This window comes from Trachemys scripta, chromosome 13 (assembly GCF_013100865.1).
Source record: "Trachemys scripta elegans isolate TJP31775 chromosome 13, CAS_Tse_1.0, whole genome shotgun sequence".
NCBI lineage: Eukaryota > Metazoa > Chordata > Testudines > Emydidae > Trachemys > Trachemys scripta.
Window position 1 is genome coordinate 5,604,277 of NC_048310.1, and position 18,032 is coordinate 5,622,308.

Genomic DNA, 18,032 nt, shown 5'->3' on the forward strand with positions numbered 1-18,032 from the left:
GTGCTGAGATGCGCTGGAGAGTCACTGTTGCTGCTCTCGTGGGATGCTTGTCCGTTAGATGGCCGGACAGTCAGAGGGACGCTGGGACGGATGGCACGTACGTGCCGGGCTGCGCCGCCCAGGGCTGCGGGTCGGAGACGCTGCGGAGACGGGGGGTTGCAGCTGTGGCACTTGATTTCCCCTCGGCCCCTGCCCTGGAGCAGCTCCCCCTACCCGCTGACCCTTCAGACGAGCTCGCTAAGCAGCTGCAGAGCGGGTGGCGTCGGAGCTCTCGGCAGCCCCGCTGGCCCTGTTGGCGTTTGCTCCTGTTCTTGGCACCCGGCCCTTCTCACTCTTACGGGCCTGATAGGGAGAAGGGCTTTGCTGGCGGCGTCCTCCCGAGCAGTACCACATCCCCACGTGCTGTGTACATGGCTGGAGCCAGCAGCAGCCTGGGGCCAGGGTTGTGGGGGGCTCTTTGCTATTCAAGGGGATCAGTCTGTGCCCCCCCAGTATCATCAGACATGTCAGGGGTCCCAGCCAGCCGGGCTCTGCTCCCAGCCAGGGCGCCCTGGAAGGAAGGATGCACTCCGCAGTGCCCGGCACGGCGATAGGGATACAGATTCCCTGCATGACGGGGGCACATTGGGAATGCGTGAGGCAGGAGTCAAAGGTCCCCGTTAATCCTTGATGGGTCAAATATGGCCGGGACCCCATGTGCCCTATGGGGGATCCAGCTGCAGGGCTAAGAGTGAGATGGCATCGCTCTGGTCCTGATCCACTTGGGGTTACGGCAGCCCCCCCTGGAGCAGGGCTGGAGCAGGGCTGGAGCCGGTGTCCGGCTCCAATTCCAACCTTGCTCATTGCACTTTGCTTCCTAAATTCCCCTGCGGTTTCAGCTAGATTGAAGATTCTTCTTATTCTCTCCTCAACGGATACCGAGAAACTGTTAGACGGCCGCCCCGTTCCACCGCGGAGGTGGTCGCATTTCAGTGGTGGGCAAAGCGGTCCCTGCCTGGCTAGTCTGTAAAGAGCTTTCAGCTCCTTGGAAGATGCTGTATAAATGTGAGATCTAGAGAGCTGAGCCTGGCGTTTCTATGGGCGAAGTGGAGTGTTTAGCATTGGCTCTGACCGTAATTGGGTGCGCAAACAGCAGGCGGCAGAAATAACCGTCTGACTGGTCCCTCCCAGGTGCCCTTGCAGTAGCTTTGCACAGATTCGTGCATGCCGTTTTGCACACTTGGGTCTGGTGAGCCAGGCCTGCACTAGCCACACTTACTTGAGGTGAAACATTCTAGTTCTGAGCCATTTGGCCAGTGAGGGTCAAGCTGGTGAGTTACCGCAGGCTGCCACCTGCTATGTATCAGGCTCCGCTGGCCATGTGCCTTCTGTCATCCGCTCCCCTGCTCAGACGCTGTCCATCTGCTGCTGCCGGGCTCAGCAATGTCTTGGCATCTGTGCCAGTTCCCAGTGGGTTTGCCAGACTCACTCCCTCTTTGTTTGCTTCCCCACAGGCAGCAGGTGGGAAACGCTCGCCCGTCACATTGGGGTCACCAGGTAAGGGGCAGATCTCTGCGTCGTGGCACTTGGGCAGTGGTGGATTTCTCGGACGTGGCCCCACGCACACTCCTCTGGGGCCACGTCTGAGAAATCCACCACTGCTGTGATTGGGGCCATCGGGTGTCCTGCTCCAGCCCTTGAACTGATGGCCGGGGGGAGGCTCAGAAGGCAAGTCCCCACAATTGGGCCTTACGCTTTCCTCGGAAGCACCGTGTGGTGCCACAGGCCAGGGCCGGGGACCGCCTGTGTGCTCCCGCGTGCCGCTGCAGTGACTCGAGGCATTGGCTGCAGTGCTGGCAGAGGGCGCAGGCTCCGGTTAGAGCTGTCTCCTTGTCCCAGTTTCCAGCCCAGCCTGGCGGAGGCAGAACCAGAGGGAGCTGTGGGGTGGCCAGCAGCAGCACGTGGCAGGGCATGTTGCTCCCTGATGTTCTGTTCCCACATCCGTGGCTGAGCCATGTGGGTCCCCCCCAGCCACTCTCACTGGCCTCTCCCGTGGGTCTCACACAGCGCGAGGGACTGGCCTGTCAGCAGGGGAGTGTTTAACTCTCCCTCCCGGCTCGTTCCCTCGCAGGCTGGACCTAAACGACATCCCCAACTCTGTGCGCCTGGTGGCTCCCGACCTGGGGATCCTGCTGGTCTCTGCCATCTGCCTGGGCCTGGGCCGCCGCCTCGTGCCCAAGGGCAGCGCAGCGGCGCGTGTCCGGAGGCTGGAGTCGCTCGAGCCCCTCGAACAGGTGAGATGCTGCAACTCCACGAGCTGAGATGGCTCGTCTCTGACAGACGGGTGCCAGGCCCGGGCGGGGTCCCTGCTGGGAAGCTGGTGAACCGCTCCAGCCCTGGGTTAGAGCCATCAGGCTTTTCCGCCCCGGGTTTCTGCCAGCCCCTCCCGTGGGCAGGGTACTTCCCCAGGGCCTTGTCCAGACTGGCTGGCTGTGTCTCAGGCGATGGACCAGACACACACACGGACAGCCCCCCCGACTTCAGGGAGCTGTCCTGAGCAGGGCGTGGACTCAGGAATGACCTCCCCCGACCCCCATTAGAGTCTGGACTTCAACAGAACCATTCAATGGCCACTGGGATCCTCCAGCCATGGCCTTGACTTGTGTCTGCAGCTTCGCTCTGTGTGGTGGGGGCAGGGCTCCCAGCACGGGCCAGGCCAGACCTGCCCCAGGATGATGAGTGTTGGGTCCCCAGCTGGTGTATTTCCTTTCCTTGCCAGCCACAGCCCTGCACTTCCCAGGGCCCCAGCCTAGCTAACCGGCTGCATTCACTTGGAGACGGGATTGTCCTTCCTGTGCGGAGCAGTTCTGCCCTGTTAAACAGGGGCACCGGCCACCGCCAGAGGTGGCTGCCTGGCACCAGGGCTTGGCTACACTTGAAATGCTGAAACGGCCCAGCTGCAGCGCTGCGGGGATCCCCCTCCCCGAGAGGCGGTAGCCAGGGGGACGGAAGATTTCTTCCATCGACCTAGCACTGCCTACACCAGGGGTTAGGTCAGCTTGACGACGCGCTGTGGGGGTGAATTTTTCACACACACACCCCCCCCCAGCGATGGGGCAACTTCCCTGTTTAGTGTCGGGGGAAAGGGATCCTTGTGCATGCGTGAGGCTTGCTTCTCCCGCAGCTGCGTACATGAGCTCAGAGGGCCTGGCACGTGCAGTGCAGAGCCCGGAGAGCCCTTTGGACGGAAGGTGTTAGAGAGCTGGAAAAAGCTGTATTTATGGTACCGTCCCGGCCCTTTAAAATCCCCCTCGTCCAGGGTGAATCCCATTGGCTGACACTGAGCGCCTGGGAAAGAGACCCCGAGGAGGAGTTGAAGGGGCTAGGTCTGTCTGCAGCCAGCCCACCGCTGAGCACAGGAGCTGCCCCCCTGGGCATTATTCAGCTTTGCAGATTGCTGCCGCTGGAGCCAGCTGCGAGCCTGGGAAGCTTGGCCTGGCCGAGGACGCCCCAGAGACCACTTGTGGAACAGATGTGCTAATGGGATTAGCCAGGACCAGCGAACCTGCGCCCCTGGGAACCGCAGTCTGGCAGCGCTGCCTCCGGGGGGAGTCATTCACTCCCTCGCAGCTCATTACAGTGCAGATCCTTCAGCGTCACGCTGCGCCGAGCTCTGCCCCAGCCCCCAGAGCCAGCGGCGAGAGATTGGCCTGTTCCCGCTTGCACCAGATGCCCGCTGCGCGGCCGGCCTTGCGTTCGTTGGCCTTGCAAACCCTCTCCGAATGAAGGGCTCGTCAGCTCTGGGGCCTGGGAGGGACCCATCCCTGGGACGGGGGGCACGTGGTGTACTCAGCCCGGCTGCCCTGGATCTCCGCTGCTGACTGACCCATTGACCCCTTCCCCTCGGTGCCCCCCCGTGGCTAGGGCAGGTCGCTAACCGCTGGTGCTGTTGGATGCCGTGGCCTGGGGAAGAACCAGAGGGGAGGCAGCCCAGTTCAGGGAACGGGGTCTGGGGCTGTGGGGTCAGAGAGCAGGATTCTATTTCTAGCTCCACCGCTGCCTCTGTCATCTGACCTAGGGCAAGTTGTGGTCCGTTCCTGTGCCTCAGTTTCCCTCTCTGGAAGAGGAGGCTCAGGCACCCCTTGTTCCCAGTGGATTTGGGAGGGAATCTCCCTGGGCACACTTCTGGGAATGGGACATGAGCTGGGGTTAAAGCAGAGGACTAGAAACTGGGCAGCTCTTCCATTCCCAGCTCTGGCATTGCTGTACTGCAATGAGCCAGGCCCTCCCCTGCCCCGTGCCTCAGTTTCCCCATTGGTTTGTAAAGTGCCTCAGGCAGATGGACGGCTCTAGAAGGGCAGAGGGTTCTGATTCCCTTGGCCTGACTGAGCGGGGTCAGCTGGGCCCTTCCCCCCACCCCCCCCCGACTGACGCCCTGCGACTGCAGGGGGAGGGAGCCCCCAGACCTGGGTGGGGCTCGGTTCCTCCCATCACCTGCACTCCCAGCTCAGTGCAGCTGTCTTTTGTCCTGCCTGCAAATGGCCCAAGGGCCCGTCTGCGCATCGGAACGGGCAGGCTCCTCTCGGTCGGTTTGTTGGCAGCCTTTTGTGGCAAACCACATCAAGGGCCCAAGGGAGGGGCCAGCCCCAGCTGACTTGCCCTTCTCGGGCACCACAAAGACTCTCCTGAGGGAGGAGACCAGCACCCCAGGCTGATCCTGGCACAGCTATCCACAAGCTGCTCCAAGCGTGACTCACCCAAGCCCCCTCTGCATGGCCCTGAGCATGAGGGGCCACAAGGCAGGTGCGGGAGAACCCCACAGAGAGTGTGGGGCACAAGGCCAGGCCCCCCACCCATCCTGGTACTCCCTGGCCTGTGTCCTGTGAGCCTGGTTCATGGATCGAAAGCAGCCGGCTGCTTCTGCCACAGGCACAGGGTGCCCTGGTGGGATGGCAGAGAATCCGAACTGTTGTGGGGGCGAATGGAAGGGTGAGGCCAGTCGGTCCCATCCCAGACAGATGCTTCCCTCCAATAGCCCCGGCTGGAGCCTTTGTTAGCTCGTCAGACAGCTCCCGTGTATCAGCAGGGCCCACGGCCACCAGCTGCAGGAGTGAGTCTGCGTCGAGCCGAGGCCGCTGGGGAGAGATCATGCGAAGTGAGGGGTCGTAGCCTCCTGCAGTGCTGTTCTGATCCAACCCGTCCTGGTCTTAGAGAGGGAGGCCAGCCCTCCCTGCTGGGCCCTGCCGCCAGCCCCCAATCCCTGAGTTAGCACCCAGCCTTGAGCTGCAAGTCCAGGCCATTGCCAACTCCAGACTCCCGGCGTCTTGGAAACCTTGTTTTTGGAGCTCCCTCTGCCGATGGAGCCAGCCCAGCGCGCCTGGCGCAGTGCCGCATTCACACTGCCCAAACTGCCCCCGTCCACCCCCAGGCAGATCCAAGCACCAGCACGACCACAGTGCCGATAAACCGCCGGCCTCGAGCGAAACATGATCTCCGCAGCGGGGAGAGCCAGCCAAGCGGTTTCCTCCCAGCACTCACCCCACACTTCCTCTGCTCCACAAAGGACGTTTCAGGGAGTCTGTCCAGATAACCGGAGTCTTAGCGCTGCCAGTGCAGACTGGGTTCGGTTCTACTCCAAAACCACACGGACGCCTTGGCCTCCTGCTTCTGCGCATCCTCCCAAGACCCAGACCCCGCAGAGTTCTGTCCAGCCTGTCACACAGCCCAAGCATGGAGCAGGCAGGACATGCGGGGTGGGTGCTCCAGGGCTTCTCTAGCCCCTGCTGATTTGGGAACGGTTTGGACGTTGGACTCTCTGGAGGCCAAACCCCAAACATCTGACCCACCAGACTCCCCATTGGAACCGCCCCATCCTCGAACTCAGGGCTGTTTGTTGGGAAAATCACCAAGAAAATGGCACACGAGCGAAATCACCAGGCCTGGCCTTGCCGGCAGCGGGACACCCCTGGTGCCCTGAGACGGGGGAAGGAGGCCCTGCCCCAGTGCAGCTTAGAGTCCAGCACAGCCGTGTGCTTCCACCTTTCCAGCCAGAGGAGAACTAGTCCTGCCCAGGACCCCACACGCTGGGCCGGGGGTAGGGAGCTGCGTCACCAGCTGGGGGATTGGCAGAGCTGGGCCTCAGCTGCCCAGAGGGTTTGGAATCCGGGTGTGGGGCTGTTGCTGCCTGGCGCGGGGGGTGACGCAGGCAGGGTTCCTGCCGTGCCCACCTGGAGGGAGCTCCTGCTCCTCTGCCCCCACCCCGTTCCTGGCACCTTGCAAACTCAAGGTGAGTCACCCAGCAGAGGAGGGACCGTGTTTGCTCCTCGGTTACCATGGGGACCCTAGCAAACAGCCCGAGTAACAGAGCCGATATTATGCGGGGCTCGCCAGAGGCCAGGCTGCAGCTGGGGCCAGGGCCAGATGGGCTGGTGGCTGAGTGTCGCCGCTTGCTGCTCCTGGAAGGCTGGTTGGAGTCTCCCCTGTCCTGCGGCCTTCCCGTCTAGCCCCTGCTGCAGCCCTGGGCTTGGTCACTGGAGCGGTGCTGGAGAGCTGTCCTCGGGGCCAGGCGCTGCAGGGGCTGCCCCAGCTGTCCCTCTCCTGGGAAGTGCCCAGCTGGTCCCTGGGAGTCTGTGGGCCGGAGGCTGCCGAAGGGGCTTGTGCAGGTGCCCACGTCAGGGGAAGCCAAAGCAGTTTGCTCTGCCCCCCACCTGCCTTTCCCCCTGGTCCTCAGGGTCTTGGCTAGGGGCACAGGGGCATCAGGGAATGGGGTGTGTGTGTGGGGGGGGGGGGGTCAGGATGGAGACTGAGGACCAGACTTTTGTCCAGTTGAGCTGCAGCTGACCTGCCTGGGCAGTTGCTGTACCTGTGACCCCGGGGCTAACTGGCTGCGTTCACTCACCCAGTCACCTGATCAGCGAGCATGCGTGTAAACGAAGTGTGCAAGCCTTGGCCCGTGGGGCCAGGACTGTGACTCCCCCCGCGAAACGGGCATGGCCCCTCTGTGCTGTGAGCCGGGGAGCCCTCTTGGCCGAATGGCCTCGGCTGGAGATTCGCGGTTGGGTGAGGGAGCTGGGGCAGCCCAGGCTCCGGGGCTCGCAGCCAGGGGTGTCTGGGGGCTGGAGAGTGGTACGTGCAGCCTTCTCCCTGCTGTGCTGTCCTGCAGCCAGGGATACGCTGCTCAGCACAGAAAGCCCCTCCTGTCCCATCCCGTCAGACCCCCCGCTGAATTGTGACCAGTGGAACGAATCCTCCGCACTGAACAAATCAACCAGGCAGGTCCCTCCCCGGCCAGCGCAGCCAGAGGTGCCTGTGGGGCAGGACGCTGCCACGCCAGCTGATGGGGCCAGGAGGTCACTACTGGGTTTGAGGAGCTGGCGTTCTAGACGCAGCCAGTCACGCGAAGCCTGAAGTGGGAGCCTAGGAATTGCAGCTGTGGAACTGAGCATTGGTCCGTCTAGCTCCAGGAAAGGCCAGTGCTGGGTGCTTCAGAGGAAGGTGGGAAAAGCCCACAATGCACCTGGCTAAGTCTACACCCTGGGAGAGGATGCTTTACTGCCTCAGCTGGTGATCAGCTTGTGGCCTGAAGCCTGAGGATCAGTTGCCTGAGTAACTATATCCTAGCAACTAGTACTTCTGATGCTGCAGTCCACAGACATCTGGAACCCTTGTTGTTCACCTCACTAATACCCTGCAGCAGTGAGTTCCACGGGTGAATCATATATGGCATAGAGAATTCTCTTCTCTTCTGCGTAGTGCTGGTGCAAGGAGCTGGACCAGCAGCTCCAGAGCCTGCAGACTGGAACTGCCAGTGCAGGTAGTGGCACTGCATTTCCCCTGCTCTGATCCGGGCCCCTGCCCTGGAAGGGCTACCCCCCAGTGGAGAGAACAGTCGCCGGGGCCCTGCTTCTCCGCTGAGCCTAACAGCAAAGCGGCACCCAGTGTGGTGTTTGTTTTGTGACGGGGACACAGGACTGAGGCCAGGGCAGCAAGTGGCCATGGGATGGGAAAGGTCTCTGGTGCTTACCAGTCCCGATCCCCCTCTCCTCCAGCTGACTTGCCCCTAGTCCCTCAGAGGTAGGGGCCTCGGGTTGGGAGCGCTCGTCCTGCCAAGATGGACAATGTTTTCCTCATTAGCGGTGCCTGCAGTTCCAGGAGCTGCCTGGGCAGTCCCAGGAATCGTCTGAATCAGCGTCTGGGCTGCGTTTGGGATTGGCACGGCCCCTGGCCCCTGGGAACATTCCTCGAGATTCACATTCCTGAGTGAGCTCGGCTGAGCAGCCCCCGGCCGCGGGAGCAGGGCCTCCTGCCTCTTCTGGATCCCCAGATCCCCCCATGTTCTGCCCCTCCGGGACCTCAGCTGGTACCTGGAGGGCAGACGAAGGGAGAGAGGGCCACGCTGGCAGGAGGGAATGGGAAGGAAATTTCCCTCTGCGGTTTGGAGATGCTTGTCGGGCTGCACTGGGGGTTTGGCTTGTTTGGGGACCTTCGCGGTAGTGGGAGCTGCCGGGTGCCGTGTTCAGTGATATCCCCCTGCTGCCACCACAAGCTGTCGGGGAGCCTTGGGGCGCTTGTAAGGGCAGAAAGCAAAGGCGGAGCTGGGGGCAGCGCCGCGGGGGATGTGGGCTTTGGCCAGCCTCAGGCCCACCGCACCTGGGTTGGCATCGGGGGCGCAGGCCCTGGCCCTTTGGGAACATTAACTCTTCAGCTTCTCCCAGCCCAACGCCCTGCCCTGCCCTGCCCGCCTCAGAGCTGTACGGGGCCAGCGATCACGATGGGGATGTGTGTCAGGGTGTTCTCCTGCCCCTGCTGGCCAGAGGGGGCTGATTGCTGCACCCAGGGGTGGTTCAGGGGGGCTGGCTCATCCCACAGAGCTCTGCCTTGGGCCTAGTCCAGCCCTTTCATGGCTGAAGGCTGCCAGTCCTACCCAACTGGCTTTGGGACGGGTCCAGACCGGGACTAGGTAGAGACCCAGCAAACTCATTCCAGCTCAGGACCCCAGAGCTGAGCGCTGTAGAGCTCCCCTGTCCCTGCTTGGTGCCTGGGCTGGATAGACTCACTGGCAGAGAGCTGAGCTTGCAACCCAGGGTGGAGACCCAGTCACCAGTACCCTGCGTGGGGTGGCCTTTAGGGGGGTGCGAGTGGATTATTGTGTCCAGTACTGTGTGGGTTGGGTGGGAGCAGGGCCTAGTGGTTAAAGCAGCGAGTCCGGGTTTGGGTTCTGGCTGTGTCCTGACTTGCGGTGCAGTGCCACGTCTCTGAGATGGGGGCAGTGCCCCCGGTACCCTCCTTCCAGGTGTGGCACGAGGCGTCATGCCAGAAGGATTGTAAAGCAGCGTGAGATACGGCCTGGCCGCTTTCCCCAGTACTCAGGCAGCTCTGGCAGGGGCCTGTCCAAAGCCGGCTGCTTGGGGATAGACCGTTCTGCTTGCTTCTGGCCAAGCTACCAGGGGGCTTCTCCCCACCCTCTGTGCCCCCGGCCCACAGGAGACAGAGCCCAGTCTGACTCAGGGCCGGCCAGGCCTCGTTTCCCATTGGCACTGGCCTGTGAGAACGTCGCCCAGCGAGGTGGCTGGCACAGCTGCGCCGGCCGCGGGGTTGCACCAGCCGCTGCTGCCAGGAAACGCCATTTCTTGGGTGCTCTGCGGAGAGCTCGGGTTGGACCCGGGCGAGCCAGGGGCCGCGGAGGCTGGGGAGTTAAGTCTCAGCTGCTCCAGCCCCCTATGGGGAGGCAGGGGGGGAAGTGTCCACGTCCCACGGGAAGCTGGGGCTTCTGATCTCTCTTTGTTCCCAACACTGGCTGTCCCGGCCTGGCCTCGTGGCCAGCCAAGGGGAGTGCCCAGCAGGGCGCCTGGCAGAGCTGGCCCCGCAGAGCTGATGGAGGCTGGCAGCTGTGGGAGGAAGATGGGCGGGGAGGTTATTCCGGCCAGTGCTCTTGGCAAGCCGACCTGGGCTGGGGCCAGGCACCGGGCACTTTGCTGGGCACTGGAGACCGCGGGAGACATGGAGACCAGTCCCTGCCCACCTTCCGGCAGCAGCACTTTAGAGGGCCCAGGCTCAGACTGCAAAGGAGGGGACTCAGCCAGGGTGACCCCAGAACATGGCTCCTTCGTGCCTTTGATTGGGCTGTGTGTGGCTGCAGCCCGCGGTACCCCGGCCTGCTCTCTGGCCAGGGGGCCCCAAGGGCCCTCGCTTTCTCCCATTGCTGGGAATTGTCGCTCCATGTGTCCCGGGGCCTGTTTTGTGACTGGCGCTTGTGAGCGATCCACCCTGGGCCTGGCAGCCTGGCGGGCGAGACGCCCTGGTGCTGATGGATGGTGCCCAGAGCCTCTGCCTTGGCATAGCTCTGCTGGCAGAAATGGAACTCCTTGGCGGGGGCCTCACCCCCATAATTCAGTGGGGTTCCACCTCCAGAAGGCCTGGCTCCCCTGGGTGCACAGCAGGGACCCTATCGCCACATCCACCTGTGCAGAAGGGAGCTGCCCAGTTCTCCGCGGCTGCCCGTCCCCTCCAGTTCGGATTGAAGCGCTCTCTCGCTGCAGATCCCCCAGAGCGGGGGCCAGCGGTGCATGCAGAGGTGAGGGTGGAAAGGCTGGGAGGGCTCCAGGGGAAGGTTCCAGCCAGCCCTCGGTGTGTTTGCGTGCGTGAAGTAATCTGAACTGGATCTGAACCCGGCGCCCAGGCCTGGACGGTGCCAGGCGGCAGCTGGAGCCCAGTCAGCTGCAAATACCTTTGGTGGGAGAATGGATCCGCGCGGAAGGCGGCGCTGGGAACCCAGGCTGCAGCGCCAAGAAAAACAGGCTTTTTGTAATGTGTTGTCCAAGCAGCTAATGAGACAAACAAGACCAGGTGCAGGGCTGCGGGGCGGAGCGCGGAGGCAGCTGGCTCCCACCCCAGCGGGGCTGGGGCCATTGTTCCAGTGCCACACAGAGCAGGGATGGCTGGAGGATCAGGCGGCGTGTGAGTTAGCAGCAACCAAACCTCTGGGGCAGTGCGCTGGTCTCCAGTGACCCCCATGGGACGGGGCAGGTCCCCAGCCTGTCTCATCCTCGCACCCCTCTGTAGTGTGGCCCAACCCAGAAATACTCCCAGGTTGGGACTCTCTGACTTGGAGGCTCAGGTATGGCCAGGGGGGACACGGCTGAACATGGGGTGATGAGGCACCTTCGCCCACCCCACTCATGGGTCGGCCCAGCCCGAACAGTCTGGGTCTGAATCTGTCAGCAACGGGCTGAACCAGACCCACCAGAACCTTGGAAGAGCCTGGGTCTGGATCCGGACATTGTGGCCCTGGCTCGTCGTCTGGTAGGCAGCGTCACTCAGCAGGCACGGCACAGACCTGGGAGCCGGGACTCCTGGGTCCTCATCCCAGCTCTGCCACTGATTCACTACCACCGTGGGGGAGCCGCTTCCCGATGCTGGGCCTCAGTTTCCCCTGCGGTGGGGTGAGGGTGCTGCATGATGCCGCTGCGATGGATGGCTGGAAAGTGCCCTGTGAGAGCAGTGGAGCCCGGGGGGATCCCCGATCCCCTTCCCCTTCCCAAAGGTCTGGAGAAGCCCCTGCCCCTAAACCTCTAGCGTTCTCTTGGGCGCTTACTGTCAGAGGCTGGAGACCAGGCTGGCTGGGCCGTGCCCTGCTCCGGCATGGCAGTTCTGTACCTAGGGCTGCCCCCTGGTGCCTTTGCCAGGCAGATGATCACACATGGCATTTATATGTAACCACAGCTGGGCTGCCATTGTCTGAAATCTCTGCAGTGAAGGGAGGAAGAGGCAGACGGGCAAGTGGCTCCCGGCACGCCTGGTACTGAGCAGGCCGGGCAGCGGGTTCCACTGCGACTCCCTGGAACACCGGTGTCTTCTCCAGCCATCCTCCCCCGGGAGCCGTGGGGGGGAGCCTGCCGCCTCTGCCAGCAGGAGACGACGCTCTTCCCCAGCAGCTGCAGCAAACTCCTGCCACCCGAGACCCGCGAAAACACCAGCTGGCTGAGTCTGACAAAATCCCTGCAAAGCAGGTCTGGTTAGCCCCGTTTTCCTGCTGGGAGACAGGCCTGGAGCCGGGGCGGGACTCACCCGGGCTCAGGGGCAGAGCCAGGCCCAGCCCGACTCCTGGGCTCTAGCCACTGGACCCTGGGTGCTTTTTGCTTCAAATGAGCGTGGGGTGGGGTGCAGAGCCCTCTCGTGTGGGGTGGGGAAAGGGCCCGGCCATGGGCGTATAAACCAGACCCCTAGAACCTCCCCCACCCATAGGGCCAGCGCCAGGGGCTGGTCTAGAACTGGCGCCTCTGTCTCCATTTACTCTATCAGCACGTCGGCTGAAACCGCAGCCTGACCAGGCTGCCTGCACCTCCCGACCTGTCCGGTAACCGGACCCAGCAACGTTGCTGGGGGGGCCATGTCTGTTCTGGGCTCTGTACAGCCAGCGCGACTGATCCCTGAGCGCAGGCTCTGCTCCCGCCCTCCCTCGCTCTGACACCTCGCACCCGGTGCCCTGCACGGAGACTGATCGACGGGTCTCCTTTCCCTGGCGGGCGCCGTGACTCGTCTTTCTGTGCAATCCATGGGTCTGTCTGCTTTGCTGTGCGTCGAGTGGCCAGAACTCACTTCATCCTGCGCCTCCGATTAGCTCAGCGCCTTTGTACTGTAGGGAGAATGAGCCCTTTGTGTCCTGGGGTCGCAAGCCAGGCAGGTATCTGGAAGATGGGGAAACTGAGGCACAGTGAGGGGAAGTGACTTATCCATGGTTACACAGTGCGTTTGTGACAGAGCCAGGAATAGAACTCCAGAATCCTCCCACCCACCCACCCCCGCGCTAACTACTAGTCAGTGGTGTCTTGGCCACGTGTGTGCCACGCCCTCTGAAGAGAGGAACTGTCTCCTCTCAGCCCCCGGCTCTGCCTCTTGCGGGGCTTCGTCGCACCAGCCTCAGGAGTGCTGGTTTGTGGGGCCGGGGCGTGGGGGTGTGTGTGTCTGGGTCACCCCCCAGCGTGCAGGGCTGGATCCCTGGATTTCGACCCTGCACCGACCAAGGGCATCCAGATCTGCGGCCGCCCTTGCTGCAGGGCCCGAGGGACGCGGTGACCCAGCCTGGCTCTCGTTCCCTACAGGAGGAGGACCTGGAGAGGCCGGCTGGGCAAGGCGCTGCAGAGGAGGTGGGCTCTGCGAAGCGAAAGGGGCTGCTGGCTGCTACGCTGCGGGTGAGGGCGCACTGGCTTCTGCTGGCGGTCGGGAAGTGTCTGGTCATCCTGCTGCTGGCTCTGGCAGGTAGGTGTCGGGGGGAGGGTCCTCTCCCGTTTCTCCTGGCCCAGCGTCGCCGGGTCACTGTAGGGTCCGTGGCCTGGGCATGGGATGAGTCTGGGGCTCTCATCCTAGCTGGCACTGCCCCTGGTCGGTGCTGAAGTGTGGGGCCTCCCTGGGGTCTCATAGCAGGGCCCTGGCGGAGAGCCCCAGCCCTGACCCGGCTAGTGCAGCTCTCAGCAGCTCCGGTATTGGCTCGTTCCCCAGGGATCGCTCTGCCATCCGCCTTCTCCAGCATCTATTACCTGCTCTTCGTGGGCATCTGCACCTGGTGGGCCTGCCACTTCCCCATCAGCCACCTGGGCTTCAACACGCTGTGCGTCATGGTGGGCGTCTTCGCCGCCGGCCACCTGCTCTGCATCTACAGCTACCAGGCGCCGTTCATCCAGGGGCTGTTCCCCCCCGCCAGCATCTGGGCACGGTAAGGCACCGGGCCTGGCCTCCCTCCTGTGTTCTGACGCCCCATCCAGAGCCCTCCCACTCCCCTGCAGCCGGGCTGGCCTGCCCCTGTCCCATCTCCCCTCTTCCCCCTGCAGCCGGGCTGGCCTGCCCCTGTCCCGTTGCCCCACCATCCCCTCCAGCAGGGCTGGCCTGTCCCTATCCAGATCCCCTCCACCCCCTGCAGCCGGGCTGGCCTGCCCCTGCCCCATCTCCCCTCTTCCCCCTGCAGCCGGGCTGGCCTGCCCCTGTCCCGTCGCCCTCCCAACCCCCTGCAGCCTGGCTGGCCTGCCCCCATCCCGTCGCCCTCCTACCCCCCTGCAGCCGGGCTGGCCTGCCCCCGTCCCGTCGCTCGCCTGTGGCAGGCTGCCCCTCCAACTCGGGTGACAATGGGCATTGTGGCCTCGTCCTGCAGCACAGGTGGGTAAAGCCGCCTGCCCCATTCCCGGCTGCGGGGAGGACCCATCTCCCACTGGTGATATTCCCACCTCCACTCTGCCTAGCAACCTGCTTCCGGTACCAGAAGGTTCCCCTGAATAGTCCCCCCACCCACCCCGAGGGACCGGGGAAGGAGGGGGGACCTGTGGGTCACCAAGGAGGAGCTCTCCCATAGCCAGGGGGAGCTGATGGAAGCAGCTGCCGGTGAAGGGACCCCGGACGTGCCACTCGTCAGTGTGCCAATCAGACCGGGATCCAGCAAGTCCTAGGGCCTGGTCCCAGCTCTGCCCCCGGTTCGCTGTGTGTGGTGTGGGCCTGGCCCGGCTCGGCCCTGCTCTGTGCCTCGGTGGGGCTGTGACGCTCAGTCGGTTAGCGCAGGGCCTGGTCCCAGCTCTGCCCCCGGTTCGCTGTGTGTGGTGTGGGCCCGGCCCGGCTCGGCCCTGCTCTGTGTCTCGGTGGGGCTGTGACGCTCAGTCGGTTAGCGCAGGCATCTGTGTGGTCACTGCCTGGGTTCAGCTGTACGATGGCTGGGTTCAGCTCAGCGGGAACCTCTGCTCAGGGTGCGGTGGCCATGTGGAAAGCCGAGGATGCTGGGGTGGGAGGGCTGGGCTGAGAACCGATCCTGAGCCCCCCGGTCGGGTGGATCACTGGGCCGGCAGGGGGGTTCTGTCTGGCTCTAGGACAGAGCCGAAGTGGAGGGATGACCTGCGAGGGGGGCTGGAGCCCTGGAGAGAGGAGGTGGGATGGGAAAGGCTCAGGCAGTGCCGTTTGGAGAGTGGCCGGGAGAGGCGGCAGACGGGGAAGGGGGGGCGGTGAACGGCAAACGGAGCAAAGGAAACAGTGTGCCGTTGTGGAAGAAAGCGCAGCTGCTTTTCCCACTGGCATCCCAGGCAGCGAGAAGGGCTCTGGGGCGTGCTCAGAACTGGGGCACCCCACGCTCTGGCCGGTGCAAGCCTGTGAATGAGCATCAGCGTGTACCTGAGCCCACCCAGCCGCCGGCACCTCCGTACCCAGCCTGGCCTGCCAGCTCCCAGCCTGGCCCTGCTTCCACGCCCAGGGGTGTAACGCCGCCTCCTTCCTCCCTCCAGCGTATTCGGCTTGAAGGCCTTCATCCTGCCGCTAAACTGCACTAACCCCAACGCCCTCCTCCTCAACACCAGCCACCCCTGGCCGGTCTACGTGAACCCCGGCGTCCTGCTGGTGCTGTATTTCACCGTGGCCTCTCTGCTGAAGCTGAGGAAGTTGGACTCCTCTGAACGGGTGAGGGGCGCTGGGGCCGTATACAACACAGTGCTGGGCCCATTCTGCCCCTTGTGCCCTACCCTGCACCCGGGAAGGTGCCGCCGAGAGCTGCCGTGCCAGCTGAGAAGCTGGTGCTCCAGAGGGCACCGGTGCCAGCCTGGGGATGTGGACAAAGAGCAATGAGCTAGTGGCTGAAAGTGGAACTCTTCACGCCCTGCTGCGTAGCATGGTGGGGCCAGAGCCCCAAAGCACTGGCTGCCCCACTGCAGATTGTCCTCCTCAGTGAGGGGTCCCTGCCAGGCCCGGACTGTGCCCTGCAGAGTGCTGGGGAACCCTGGAGAGGGAAATGGGGCATGTGGCCAGGGGGATTTGGGGGCGTTATGTGCAGCGGCGTCCAGAGCAGGGACGGGAACGGTTCTGCTCCAGGCGGCTCATTCCCAGAATCTCCCCGCTCAGAGCAGGGAGGGCGCAGTCCTTCTCTGCCTGGCTCTGGGGAGACCCCCCCGGGGTCCCTGCCCCACTGTGCGTGTGGGAGCGAGGCGCTGAGGTTGGCTCTCTCCCCCCCTTCCCCCCCCCAGAAGGACAAGGCAGAGGCGTCAGCGGTGGCGGCGGAGCCCCAGGATGAACTGGTGGAGCTGGAGAGCTGGCCCAGGGAGGGAGACTGCCTGGCAGAAGACACCGAGGTCAGGAGTGGAGCCACTGGCCCCTGGGGCTTCGGGAATGGGGCCCCAGTACTGCGCTTGCCCTTTGGAGACTCCCCAGGGCTCGGAGGGGTGACAGGGAGCCCGCCAGCCCCAGCTTTCCCTCAGGGCAGAGGGGGGTGCTGGGCCGTTAGCACCAGCCAGCCAGGGGCTCGTGGGGTTAGAGGGGCCGGAGGGGGGTGGCATGGAAGGGGGATGCTCTTGTGCCTTATGCTGGAGAGTCCATGGGGGGGGCAAGAGGGAAAGGGTCAAGGGCCTGGGGACACTGGGTGGGGGAGGTCTTGTGGCGCAGGAGGGGTGCGTCTGAGTGTGTGAGAAAGAGAGAACACGCTGGGCAGATAATGGCGGGGGAGGCAGGAGGAGGGGAGCACACAGACCTGCCCCTTGCACCCTCCGTGGCTGTGAAGCCGCCTAGTGTTGACAGCCCGTATGCCCAGGCCTGACGCTCTCCAGACTGGGGCTCACCCCACTCCTCTCTCCCCCAGCGGATGCTGTCCCCGGGCACCGAGGCCTCAGCTGCGGACACTGAAAACTGCACCGTGCACGTGATCGGGCCAGGTAAGAGGCCGTAAGCAGCCCAGGAGAGACACACTGGGGAGCTGCTCAGCTGAGTGACTGCAGCAGCTGCCCCTCCCTGGGCACTGCCCTGCGGTGCCAGCCGCTGGTGCCACGGGACTTCCCTGGGCTTAGGGCTCTGTTGCAGCCCCACTTGCCTGGCTCCCAGCTCCCTCTGCCCTTAGCTGGTCCCCACCCCAAGCCTGCAGCCCCCGCCCCAGGAACCTCCTTTCCTTGCACCCAGGATGGTGCAGCCTCCAGAGGGGAGTTTCCAGGGCTTGGCTGGCACAGGCCCTGGGCCCTGCTCTGCCCCTGGCAGTGAGGTGGGCATGGGCTGCCCCCCAGCCCTGCTCGTGTTAAAGGGACCCCAGCAGCCGGGGCTGGCTGAGTAGTACCAGGGCTCAGCTCAGTTGGGGTGAAGCAAAGGTGACTCCTAGTGGTCAGAGCTCAGCATTGCAGGGACGTGCACCCTCCAGGAGTCGCATAGCTACCCATGGTGTTGGGGTGCAGAATGGGAGGGTCTGTTCCTGTGCTGCTGCCTAGGTGTGATCCCCACGGCCCCCGACCTGGCCTCGGGCACCCGCCCATCCCTGTCTGCTCCCCACGGCCCCACAGCCCCCTGCCCTGGCCCGGGCACCATGCCCGTCGCTGTCTGATTCCCACGGCCTCTGACCTGGCCCCGGGCACCGTGCCCGTCACTGTCTGATTCCCACGGCCCCCGACCTGGCCCCGAGCACCGCGCCCGTCACTGTCTGATCCCCACAGCCCCCTGCCCTGGCCCTGGGTACTGCGCCCATCCCCCCTCCGTTACCATGCCCGTCGCTGTCTGATCCCCCACCCCGGGTACCACGCCCATCGCTGTCTGATCCCCCACCCCGGGTACCACGCCCATCGCTGTCTGATCCCCACGGCCCCTGACCTGTCGGTGCCGCTCTCGATCTACATCAGTCCCAAGGTGCTTGGCCAGTTTTCAGCCTCACTCTGTCTCCTCCAGGGGGGTGGAGGTGAAGGGGCTGGGGGAGGGATTTCGGGGCTGTGAGATGAGCTGGAGCCTTCGTGCCCAGTGGGATGGGCTCCTCTCTGGGAGGTGATGGGTACGAGCCGTGGGGTGGCCTGGTATTGTTGGGGGTGTCTCTGGGCAGCTTTGGGGCTGCTCTAACCATCCCTGTGATTCTCTGCAGCGAGTAAGAAGCCGGAGCGGCGCAGGCAAAGGCTGCCCCTGCACGCGCTGGGGCACGTGATCATGAACCAGAGCTACGTCTGTGCCCTCATCGCCATGATGGTGAGCCTGGGGCAGGGCTCCGAGCGGCTGGGCAGGGGCTGCACCAGCTCCGGACCGGAGCTCTGATCCCCAGTGTGGGCTGGGCTGACATGGGCAGGGGGTGCACC

The 18,032-nt window shown here is 64.1% G+C and overlaps 1 protein-coding gene across 1 annotated transcript in view; it reads left to right on the plus strand.

Moving 5' to 3' along the window:
* LOC117886399 (piezo-type mechanosensitive ion channel component 1-like) overlaps positions 1-18,013 on the plus strand; it is a 67,610-nt gene extending 49,597 nt beyond the window's left edge. Inside the window, exons 4-11 of the mRNA XM_034788142.1 lie at positions 1,494-1,536; positions 2,111-2,273; positions 13,080-13,236; positions 13,477-13,690; positions 15,234-15,405; positions 15,966-16,070; positions 16,574-16,646; positions 17,825-18,013. Coding sequence (XP_034644033.1) covers positions 1,494-1,536; positions 2,111-2,273; positions 13,080-13,236; positions 13,477-13,690; positions 15,234-15,405; positions 15,966-16,070; positions 16,574-16,646; positions 17,825-17,991 — 1,094 coding nt within the window. The 3' untranslated portion in view covers positions 17,992-18,013. The remainder of the gene's footprint in view (positions 1-1,493; positions 1,537-2,110; positions 2,274-13,079; positions 13,237-13,476; positions 13,691-15,233; positions 15,406-15,965; positions 16,071-16,573; positions 16,647-17,824) is intronic.
* The last annotated feature ends 19 nt before the right edge of the window (positions 18,014-18,032 follow it).